Source organism: Odontesthes bonariensis, chromosome 18 (genome assembly GCF_027942865.1).
Source record: "Odontesthes bonariensis isolate fOdoBon6 chromosome 18, fOdoBon6.hap1, whole genome shotgun sequence".
NCBI lineage: Eukaryota > Metazoa > Chordata > Actinopteri > Atheriniformes > Atherinopsidae > Odontesthes > Odontesthes bonariensis.
The window spans coordinates 24,545,380-24,557,542 of NC_134523.1; the positions used below are offsets into that span (position 1 = coordinate 24,545,380).

General features: G+C 43.0%; 1 protein-coding gene across 3 annotated transcripts; it reads right to left on the reverse strand.

The window, feature by feature from the left end:
* Nucleotides 1-140: 140 nt before the first annotated feature.
* znf384a (zinc finger protein 384 a) lies at nt 141-11,507 on the reverse strand. 3 transcript variants are annotated; one of them, XM_075449368.1, is made up of 11 exons: nt 11,350-11,507; nt 9,569-9,636; nt 8,381-8,702; nt 7,924-8,046; nt 7,198-7,352; nt 7,026-7,102; nt 6,662-6,886; nt 4,476-4,643; nt 3,534-3,612; nt 3,212-3,370; nt 141-2,856 (listed from the first exon to the last, which is right to left on the reverse strand). In XM_075449368.1, exons 2-11 carry the CDS (start codon nt 9,629-9,631, stop codon nt 2,449-2,451), a joined length of 1,779 nt encoding a protein of 592 aa, XP_075305483.1. In that variant the 5' UTR covers nt 9,632-9,636; nt 11,350-11,507; the 3' UTR covers nt 141-2,448. The 3 variants fall into 3 exon arrangements, with proteins under 3 accessions (XP_075305483.1, XP_075305482.1, XP_075305484.1); XM_075449367.1 differs by having other exon boundaries at nt 7,026-7,120; XM_075449369.1 differs by lacking the exon at nt 4,476-4,643 and having other exon boundaries at nt 7,026-7,120.
* Nucleotides 11,508-12,163: the final 656 nt, after the last annotated feature.

A 12,163-nucleotide genomic window follows, 5' to 3' on the forward strand; every position in this document is an offset into this window, starting at 1 on the left:
TGAAGTCAAATCTTAGTTTCCTTAAAAATAATTAATTACAAACATCCAACTCACAATCGTCACCTTCTTGTGAGTAGGCTCTGACTGACCTTTATCAACACGAACCAGGCATAAATAATAATAATAATAATGAAACGGTGAGGGTTTTCCATCATAAACAGTTTTTGAACTTTATTCTCCTTAAGGGAAGAAACAGTCTGTTCAGATGTGTAAGAGAGGTTTAACTGTGCATACAGTATGCAAGGGTGTAGTATAGGAGGGCAGCTATGTATTATCAGGAGCATTGGTACGTTAATTTTCATAAAAAGACACGATGAAATACAAGGCGGAGTACACATGAAGATAAACAGCCTGTTGTACAGGTCGCTTGGAACATTTTTGATTGGGTAGAGATGGCTTGTGCAGTGTCCCGGGTCACAGCTCGTTTTTAATGTCAGAACAGCCCAGGCAACAAATTTATTTTGCTGTGAACTGTAAATGGTTCCTTGAATACAGTGTAGCAGCATTATTACAGTGGTTCTGTGACTTATTGAACCAGCTTCCCAGTATATTACATGGTGTGACTCATAGCCTACAGTTAGAGACCAAAAAGACACCTGAACTGGTGAGATCTACGGGATGTTTGAGCAGTTTCTATGATCTATCACACACATAATTTGGCCTGAAATTCATAATTATTCAGACTTTGCTGAACTTTAGTCAGTTACAGTCACTCAAAGCTTTAAGGTGACCCGGGACACAGCCCGTGATTTGGTACTTGTTAACTGGAGTTCTTCAGTTCTCATAAATTCTGTACACGAGACATACTTCCCTTTTACTGATGGAAAAAGTCCTTTCTATCTATTTTATGTACAGCATACTGCAATACCATAATGCCTCAGACCGGATATAACATGGCTAACAATTGCAATACAGTTATAATGAAAGTAGTAATAATATGTATGAAAAGTTCTTAAAAAAAAGATAGATAACAGTACCTGTCAGCTGTGTGCATCACACAGTCATTATTTACCATCTACCACCCTGACAGTGACAGGCTGGGCCGTCTTCACTCACAGGAGGATAATAGATAGCTCCTTTTTCAATAGTAACAGAAATGGGACAGAAAGTTAGGACTTTTCTCTCGGTTCCCATCGCATTCATGCACTCACTTTGTTTTCTCTCTGTATGTTCACAAGTTCCTCTGTTGGTAGAAAAATACAAACAAGATATATATAATATATATATATATATAAAAAAAAAGACTAACGATGACAAACATAGGCGTGAAGTACAAGCTTCATCAAGTGCTTTCTGTATAACCCTTTCCTTTCTTTTCTCTGTGTTTCCACGTCGCTCTGCGGCAGATTCCCCACATGTAGAACATTCCTGAACCTCCTTTGTCTCTTTAGTTCAGTACTTTGGGCTCCGACAAAGAAACGGTTCCTTAACTCCTCGCTCCTCAGAGTGGAGATGAAGGTAAACGACGTGATGAGATGTAAAGACATGAATCCTTTGTAATTCAGAGGCAGAGTTTAGCCTAAACCCCATTGCAACACGTCCTTTTCTTCCTTCTGCTCCTCTTTGTTTGTGGCCTTTTTCTCAGGCTTGTCCACAGCACCTTTAAAGTGCCATTCGAATGCCACTGAAACACATTTACTCTGTCCGTCCTCAGTTTTCATATGTGTACAAATGCATTTTAGTTGCTATTAAGAATCTCTACAGTCTTTCATTAATGACTCCTTGTCTTCTTTATCTCCCTTGTTTAGGCTTTAACTAAATATGGAGAATGTTAACATTAATTTAACATCTGAATGGCCTTAAAATCATTTCGTATTTTGTCATGTTTTCCTTCACAGATATTTTACACTTCCAGCCCCCAGTCATCCCTCAGAGCAACATGTTGGTGATTTGTTTATCCATTCGAAGGTGAGCAAAGATGAAAAAGTTTGAATCAAACTGCCATCTCATTCAAAATCATATAGAGGCCAAACGTGATCTGATTTTTAAGAAGAATGTGTCCCCCAGCTGAGGAGTAAACTGCATACAGCTCCAGTTAAAAGCTTTGGACACACTGAAACATTCATTTTGAATGAGCAGAGGCAGAATCCACCTCCTGAACCAGCTTATCCGCTCAGAGGCACGTAGCAAGAGGAGTCAATGTAAAATATCTGTGTTCTATCAAGTCATTTGATATCGTACTCAGCACTGAATACTCTGAGCTTAAACCAATTAAACTGGGCTTTTATATTCTGATTGTATTGCAACACCTTATCAGTCCCTTTTAATTAAAATGTCTTTCAGAACTTCTTGAGTGAATGAAAACCGATTCACTGTTGAACTTCTCCCCTTTTAGCCATTTTTCTTGCTTTAAGAAGACTGGAATACAGCTAAATTACTTGTTCATATGGATCTTTTTACACTGCAGACACAAGTAGTAACCCCACCAGCAGAGTGGGAGGACGCAGCCTACGAGTTCATGTGCTCCACCTGTATGGCTGATGTGGAAACGGTTAGGCAGAGGTCTTTATGGGTCACGGGCAGGTCTGCCACAGTGACTGGTTTGTACTGGATCTCATTGGCTGCCACTGTCTTGTACTGGTGCAGATCAAACGGGCACTGGACCACAGCTTCCGTGGGTTGCTGGGCCTGCTGGTAGCTGCCTGGGGGTCCAGTATTAGGATTCTGGTTGGTGTTATTAGGGTTGTTCTGGCTTTGGAGTTGGCTTGCTCTGCCACCTCCTCTCCCCCGACCACGGCCTCGCCCCCTGCCCCCTCCTCCTGGCGTTAGGCCCTGGGCCTGCTGAGCAGCCACGGTTGCTGCCACCGTCAGCGGGTCAGGATTGTGCTTCCTCATGTGTTTCATTAGGTACGTCTCCTAGAAAAAGAAACATTTTCAGCTTTTTTTGGAATAAAGGTGATTGAGTTCATTTGAGTTGCCTGAAAGATTAAAGATTTGACTAGAAAGGATTTAGCATTTAGCATTAGCTTAATCTAAACGATAATCTGCCCATGTAAATGTTTATAGTACTGAACAGACAATGTATTTATTTTTGTGATAAATTCTACAGATTGCATTTGTAAAAATGATCAATAACAGAACTAAAGATGATCAGAAATCTTAATGTGAATCATTTGATCTTGAGAAAATTCGTTATATTCTATCATGGACACAGTAAAGCATTTACAAGCTGGTCTGAAACATAGGAGGCCTGGAAAGACTGAGAGCGTACCGAGGTGTAGGATCTGTTGCAGAGGCCACAGGAGAACAGCTTGGCATGCTTAACAGTATGCGTGGACAGGTGCACCTCCAGGCTGGCAGCATCTGTGTAACCACGGTTACAGTTGTGGCACTTGAACGGCTTGTCTTTGTTGTGCTGCCGACGGTGAGACTGCGAGGAACAGAGAAACACAGAAGAGTTTGGAAAGAAAAACAGTTTACGTTTGTGTTTCAGGCATTTGGCCCAAACTGAGCAGCGGGGTGGGGGTGACAGATGGGGGGGAACAGTTATCAGCGGGTCAGCGGAACAGAAGAAAACCTGTGAATTCTCTCACCTGTAGGTTGGACAACTGGGTGAAAGCTTTTTCACAACCAGGATGGTTACACTTGTACGGCCGGTCACCGGTGTGAATTCTGAAAAATCAGGTAAGTTAATTACATTCCAAATTACAATTATGACTAATAATTAAAAAAATGAGTGTAAACAAACATACAGCAGTTACAGCATAAAGATCACAGATTCTCAGCTAAACTCACTGCTTTCTGATATTTTACCTTCTTCCACTAAGAAGACCTACTGAGCCGTTTGACTTCCTGTTCCCTTAAAGGTTTTGGTGCCGCTAACACCGATCTTTAGCCCAACGTACGATGGATAAAGCATCAGCAGAAGCAGTGGAACAGCATTAAGATAAGGAAATCTATGACATTATGCCACTGATAGTAGGAAGTTACTAAAAGCTTCTTTGTTGCGCCTTTTAGGCGAAAGAGGACGACCTCGTTAACCTGCCGCTGACCCTCACTGTAATTCACGTTGCCAAACAGAGACGGATCAGCACCGCATTACTGGGTCCTTACACACACTGACGTGTGATGTGTGTAAGCACACACACACACCATTTCGCCTCTGTTACTACCCTTGTTGCTGGCTCAGAGGCGTATCAGTTCCGCCTCTGTGCTTTTACACGTGAAAGAGGCTTAAAACAGAAAATCTTGATTGTGGCAGACAGGTAAGCTGCTGTCAGTGTTAAGCCCAATGAGGTTTAAAAAGCCAATCCTGTGTAAGAAGTATTGGTTTGATTACTCTGAATTGACAGAAAATACCATAAAACACCGGTTAGATTTCTAAATTTGATAGATTTGATCCCACAAAGAGACAAACATTCAAAAAAGATCAAATAACAGTGAAGAATATTTCCACACACCTGCTCCCATACATGCACACAAAACACACCTGATCACTCAAACCCAGCCCAGCCCAGCCCAGCCCGGCCCAGTACCGTGTGTGCTGCTGTAGGTGACTGAGCTGCCTGAATGTTTTCTGGCAGTAGGAGCAGCTGTAGGGCTTGGCCCCGGTGTGGATGCGGATGTGCTGGGACAGGTAGCTGGAGTTGGCAAACGACTTGGAGCAGTGGGGACACTTGTGGGGCTTGGCCTCAGTGTGGTTTCTAACACGGGAAGGCGGGATTGGAGGGTTGAGGGGGTGGAGAGAGAGAAACAGAGAGAGAAACAGCGAGAGACTTTTAAGCTACAGCATGACCAAACTTCACGATGAACCGAGGACCAAATCATGCGTTTGAGTTGAAAGAATCTGCGATCGACTACGCCGACCACAGACGATCTGACAGTGTGCTCTTTGTGCTGTGTCTGAGTTGTGAAAACACAGAACAAACATACAGCAAGCACAGTCACGCTTTACTCTTTCTCTCTCTCTCTCTCTCTCTCCATTTGGTGTGTCCTGCAGTGTGTGTGTGTGAGTGTGTAAGTGTGTGTGTCTGACTCTGCTGCAGTCAAACTAAAATGGAAATCAAAAGGCGAGCGGCAAGCAAGTGGAGCTTATCCTCCAGTTTGAAACCTGAAGCTCTCACAGAAAGTCCAGAGCATGGCAGTGAGTGAGAAGAAAACACGAGGAGGATGCATGACAAAGTCAGACGTAAAACAGAAACAGTTGAAGAAGCATGACAAGACTTCAGTCACTATTAGTGGAACTACTCTCAGAGTGCTATTAGTGGCTTTAAACCTTTCAGTCGTTATGTGGGACACATGCAAAGTGCAGTAAGAAGCGTAGTAAAGATAGTAATGAAGGTGTATTAACTGAAATTCCTGCAGCCAGTCTTACGCACACAGTGGGATTCCAATAATACCCGTTTTATGTATGTTTTTTTACCAAAGGTACACCCACTAACACAACTATTCCCAGTGTGATGAGGCCTACACTTACAGAACTGGAGTTACATCCAGTTACTACAACTACAGCTTTCTGAAACACTAAAGCTAGTTTATTTTTTTTGACTGGACCCTAGCAGGACTGAGAGCTTTCTGAAACACTAAAGCTAGCTTATCTTTTTTGACTGGACCCTGGTAGGACTGAGAGCTTTCTGAAACACTAAAGCTAGCTTATCTTTTTTGACTGGACCCTGGTAGGACTGAGAGCTTTCTGCCAGCTGTCCTGCTAAAAGTCAGTAAGTCTCTTCTTATCCGTGAATGGTTGCTGTCAGTTTTAGAGCTTCAGTGTGAGGGCGTTACAATCGTTAAACATGTCTTAATAAAAGAAAAGTGATCTTTGCACTAAACACGGGCCCCCTTAGTGGAGATTAACGTGTACTCGGATATACTGTTTCCAACAATGCAGATTGGAGCTGGAGCCAATAAATACCCATGACTGTTCCAGAGTTATTTAACCGAACAGACAGAGTGCTTTTTAAACACTCTCCCTCTGCACTCAAAAGCCAGATGTAAGTGGGAATTTTTGTTTAATGTGAGGGGAGAATGAGAGACTGACTTTACAGTCGACCAAATCCCTTTGAAATGTATTACTTGTAATTGAAATTGCTCTCACGATGTAACAGTAGCTATGGTAACGGACGCAGAGCGAGGTACGTCGCCTCCTCTCTTTGGTTCGCTGGATAGTCTGTTTGCATTTCCCACTGTAAGAGAACCAAGACCCACGTTTTCAGGCAGACCAGAGTTCGCTTGTTTGGTCCGCACCAGAGCTCGGATGAGCTTTCACATCAGCCCAAACGAAGCGGACCATCAGGGGAAACTAACTCTGGTGCGTTTACAGCGGACCAAACAGCTCTGGCGTGAAAGAGGGGATGTCTGAAGGAGGTGTGGAAAAAGAAGAGGTAAAACATATATATAATTTGGTAATAACTATCAAACACTAAGTTACATCCATCCACCAGGGTTTCATTGTTTCTGGGAGGATTCCAGCTCTTAGGAGAAGAAAACAACTGTAATTTATAATCCAAACATCGATTAATCAAAGTTTGGCGTATCTTCAAAAAGTCATTCTTTACACTGTCAATACCCCCCAGCAAATCCCCAGCTCATCACTCCATTCCTCCTTTTATCCATCACCACACAGAAGTTCATGCACATGCTTTACAACAGCGACTGCAAGCACAGGCAAGTGCGCACACACACGCACACACAGAGGACCTCACAGCCCAGCCCGGCCCAGTACCGTGTGTGCTGCTGCAGGTGACTGAGCTGCCTGAATGTTTTCTGGCAGTAGGTGCAGGTGTAGGGCTTGGCCCCGCTGTGGATGCGGATATGCTGGGACAGGTAGCTGGAGTTGGCAAACGACTTGGAGCAGTGGGGGCACTTGTGGGGCTTGGCCTCAGTGTGGGACTTGGCATGGATCTGCATGTCTGACTTGCTGAAAAACGTCACTGCACACATCCGACACCTTGGGAGGGGAAGAGTGAGAGAAAGAAGGCAGAAACACAAAGGTTGTTCAGAGTTAGCAGCCGGTGTTGAGCCTGCATCAGTGGCTATAAAAATATATAAAGAAATACAATTATTCTATCTCAACATCTTTCAACTACCTGTAGGATTTGGGGCCATCTTTGCTGGTATGATCATCCTCATCATTTGAAAGATCATATGGGTCAGCAGTGTGGTGCTGTAACAACAAATTCCTCTGATCGTATGTATGGAACACCAGCAACAGAAGTCAAAAACACAAAACAAGACAAGCTGAGAGAGGACGACCCTCACCTGTCCGCCAGCAGCAAGGTGTGCCAATATTAATGCATCGCTTCCCGTGGGGAGGACCCCACCCATTCTGCCCATCACCTGTTTGCTCTTCCTGCCTCGCTTTGATGGTGTTGGCATGACAACGGCAGGATGAAGAGCAACATCATCCTTCTTATCTGAAAGGAAAACACAGTGGGGGTTGGAGATATACACAACAGTTCGCACGTTTGCATGAGCGTGTACCCACTGAGCATCTTTTGATTGTAAAAACATCTGGAAGACATCTGTGTGGTGCTTGTCCTGGTGTTTGTGCTGCGTGCTTTGTTGAACTGCCTGTGTGTACCCACAACACCAACCTCTGTGCTGCGGCGCAGTAACTGCGTTCATGATTGTTTTAAACCCAGAAATGCCTCTGATCATAACCATAAACACACAGTTTGGTGTAATCCATGACTAATATGACTTGAAAAGTGAAGGCATGAAGAGCAGTAACATGCATCTGCTGAAATGGACTGAAATCTTTCAGTGTCACCATCACAACAGGTAAGCTGTAGCTTTGTTTGAACATGTTTAAACCATGTTTGTAAATGAAATGATATTCAGGGACTTGGCCTCATTTGATCCCACATGATGCAGACTGTCTATCAGTGTGCACCACAGAGCTAAACGTTACTAAAGAAATTCACAGATATCTTTCATCAGTTCTTTAAATGACCCAAGTGTTGGTGAGCAGCAGGTGTGTATTACCTGTAGTTGAAGGATGCATTGCTGACACTATCATGGTGGTGGCAGTATGGTGCCCAGCCACAAATGACTGCGTGGAGGCAGTGGGGACCAGCGTGCCTTGAGGGGTGGTGATCACTAACCCCGCTATCAAAACAAAGAAAAGGATCTGGCAGTCCAGATGTTGGCATACTAGGTTTTCAATTCTCAACATTTCTCAATTATCATATTGAAGACTTTTTCCCCCCGGAACGACTGGGTCGGTAAAGGTGCTGCATGCACCTGCTAACCATGACACTCAATACAAAGAAAGTGAAAAACAGATGAGATCAAGCCAAGAGGCACCTGCTGATGAATATTTATAGTGTCCCTCTCTCACAATCTTAAAGAGATACCACCAAATAGTGTGAACCAATATGTGACAACTTGAGAGGAGGATGTCACGATTCAGGCCGGGAAAAGGACAGAGAATCCCACTCACCTGCGGTCATGATACCCGTGGAGGGAACAGGCACAACGGTGACGTTCTGGGAGGTGTGCGACTGGTGGAGGTGTCCCCCGACTACACTCAAGGATGTGCTGCTGCCGTTTCCACCACCTCCTGCAGTGCCCCCACCTCCTTCTTGTTTGGGGACCACCCTGACTCCAGCCCCCGCGTCCAATGAGCTCGGGATTGCGAGCACAGCTGTAGGATAGTGGGGGGAGGAGGTGGAAGATGCAGAGGAGTGAGGGAAGGGGGGCGCATTGGTCTTCTCAGGACCCAGCTGCTCCTTAGCCTTGTTGAGGAACATGGCGTTCTCGATCTAGACAGTGGTGAGTAGAGGGAGGAAAGAAGGGAGGATGAAGTAAAAAAGGGGAGAGGGAATATGGGATGGTGAAGGTAAAAATGATTCATGTGGGTGGTTGGGTGAGTTAAAATGAAGGAAGGGGAAGGATGGAAAGCGAGAAGAAGAAGGAAGCTCACGAGAGATGAGGAGGACATGGGGTGAGGTGAGGAGAGGGGAAAAACAATATGACGACAAAAAAAGAACGAGATCAAACAAGTGCGGAGGGCGGAAAGAAACCGAAAAGGAAAAGAAATTAAAATGAAGGGAAAAGTATGCAGAGAATGACGGCATAATGGAGGAGGTGGGGAAGAAAAGCGAAGGAGGGGTTAAGTTCATATTTAAAGAAAACACCAGAGGAGGTGATACAGATAACAGCACGTGTGTCATAAAGGGACAAATAAAAAAAAGATGAAACATATAAGAGAGACAGTTCACGTGGGGAGAGATAAAACGAAGGTAATAATAAGTTAGGGTGTCAAAGCGTGATGGGTTGGATGAGTGAGGACAGACACAGAAGAGAAGAAAGCAGTGGGAGAGAAGAAAAAAACGAACGCATGTGAGATACAAAAAATAAATGAAAAGAAGAAACAAAGAGGAAATTAAGAGATGAGAGAGGAGAGGGACACGAGTGATCATGTGACCCAGTGAACCAACCGAGAAATCACTGAAAACTTCACTGTGAGCTTAACTTCAGCCTCTTATTTGGCTGCGTGACAAACAACATGTTCATGTTCAATTCATTGTCAAAAGTATTTCCATAAACAGTCAAAGTGATAATAATCGCTTCACACCACTATACCATGTGTATTTCAAGACAATTCCAACAATAAGGTTGTCTCTACCTGTCCTTGTACAGTGGGGACGGGAGACCAAAAGTATGATGAGTTGAAATGGGAATCGTCCATTATTTCTGTAATTAAAAAGCAACACACTTAGAAAACACCTGTCCTCCCCCTCCTTGTTGATTTTTCTCTATTTTTTTTTCTGTCACATGAAAGGAGAGCATGCTTGGCTGCTTTATAGTCATCTTAGCTCATTTCCTTTCCATGTATCCTCTCCTCCGAACACTTTGAACATGTTTAAAAATCTAAGGAAAACGAGACAATATATGCTGCCAAGTTTTTGTTGGGATTGGGAAAATTTACAAATCCGAGGCCAGAGCGAAGCGCTTTTTGTTTCAATAACTGATCAATTTTACAGAGAAGAGGATGCAAAAGGAGTCAGGCAAAGATGTTCATCCCAGGGGGGATGGACATGTAAAAAAAAAAAAAAATCAGTATTTTTGTGTTTAGTAACACAGCCCATGCACCTCTGAATGTGTTGCTATGATCAAATTATAAAATCTTAAAGTGGTTGTTTTATCAGCAACATGTCAATCAGTTTTTAAGAACAAAAACTAGATACAGCTGGTTTATAAGACTAATATATACCTTATTAATTTAACCAGTCATTTCCTGTTCCCTGATCATCTCTCACTGAGACAATATTTTTTTCAGAAGCACAAAGAAGAAAGTTTAATGTAGATTGTCCAATTTTGGCATGCATTTGCACTTTATTTCCCATGTTTTTCTCCTGAAAAGCAGTTATGAGATCCAGCTTTCTGAAGATTGTGGATGCCCAGCATAGCCATACTGCTCACGGACCAGAAGAAGCATGCATGTAATTACATGTTAGTTAAACTGAACTATAGGTTTATACAGCAAATATCAGTCAAGATCTTTCAGAAAAGGATGTGAAGCGCATGGGAAAAGAACGTCACCATAACATTTTAGGCACCGACATATTTCATGCAACACATTGGCAACACAACTCAGGGCATGTTTGCGTTGCTTTTCATCAGCCTTTCTCTTCTGCAGCTGCACAGCTAATAAATAAAAAAATGTGAAAAGCCTCTGAGGAAAATTATATTTTTTCCCATATGCTGCAGCTATTCTGCTACTCAGCATCGGATACGAGGGGCTGTTATTTGTGTATTACAGTCAACGTTTCAGTGCTGTGAGAGCCATTTTTGACGGGAGGGCACAAGCTGGCTCCAAAACTGTGGCACTGCTAGCTACGAGCTAACGTTAGCAGTGGTTGGTGATATCTTCTAAAAAATCATTAAAACTGGCATAATTCAGGAAACAACCTGCGATGTTCTCAGGACAGATGTGTTACACTGCACCTAACCGGCTGCCAAGAGCTAAAAGTGTAATCAGGGTCACACACAAACATGGCTAACGGGAGCTGTTTAACGCCTCACAAGACAAGGGGAGCTAGCTAACTTGCCTCCATTAATTTTCTCCTTTTGTTCGCTGGCTTGCTCTAGCTACAAGGAGGCCCGTGTGTTCATGCTTAAGCCAGCTTGCCGCTTGGCAAACACAAACATCCTCGCTCCCTACGCCTCCATTCCTCACTCCCTGCTCATCTCAGCTGTGAGAAAATAAAAAAAGAGAAAAAAAAGTCTCGAATAAAAAAAAAAAAAAAAAAAGAAAAAAAAAATAGAAAAAAAAACGTCGACGCCGTTGACTCTGTAGGAGACGCAGCTTCATGCAGACTTCCGGCGGCTGGGACGACGGTGCTCTCAGACACACTGAAAATAACAGTTAATTAACAACCGACTCATAACTCCTGTGTTAATTACCGGTGAAATGGACTCCCCGTCAACCCCCCCGGAGCTTCCTCGGGTCGGGACAGTTAAGAAACTTTGTCCAAATCCGCCCCTCAAAGCCCTCAGATGTGCCTTTTTTTTCTTCGGGTTTTTTTCCTTTTTTTCCCCTCCTGCTCTTCTTACCTGTCAAATCAGACGGTGTTAAACAGCGGCGTTTCCGGTGGCACCTTTCAAAATAAATCCCCAGCTTAACGCGGATAAGGCGCTTTCGCAACAGTAAAACAACGATGAAACAACAATAAAGATGGGAAGAAACGACCAGTGTCAGATCTAATCACGCATTTATGGATTTATGTTTGGTAGCTTTAATATAATATTATATTTGCTTGTTTTCTTTGACGACTGAACATTTCTTTTCACAATAAATCTGACAATTGACGTGTTTTCCATTTGAATTACACTGTCTCTATTAATTTTTTTTTTTTAAAGTTTGTTCAAAACACACAAAACGCCACTTTTTTCAGACGGTTTGTATCTCAATTCTTGATATTAAATCCACATATTTCCTGTACCTCCTATTAACTTGACACAACTACCGACGTCCACACAGTGTTTCCGGTGTATTGATTAGCTGTACGGGAATATGAACATCATAATGTATGCTGTGATATATACCATTATGAGTCGTTTGTCTCATATTCGATGCTATATTGTTTTCACTGTTTGTAAATAAAAAGACAAACACTGCATTTAAGAGGTGCCCCAATGTTTTTGATACACACTAATTTCCTGTATTTTCTATTTGTATTTTGTCGTGTATCCACTTAGTTTCATCTTTTTCTATTTT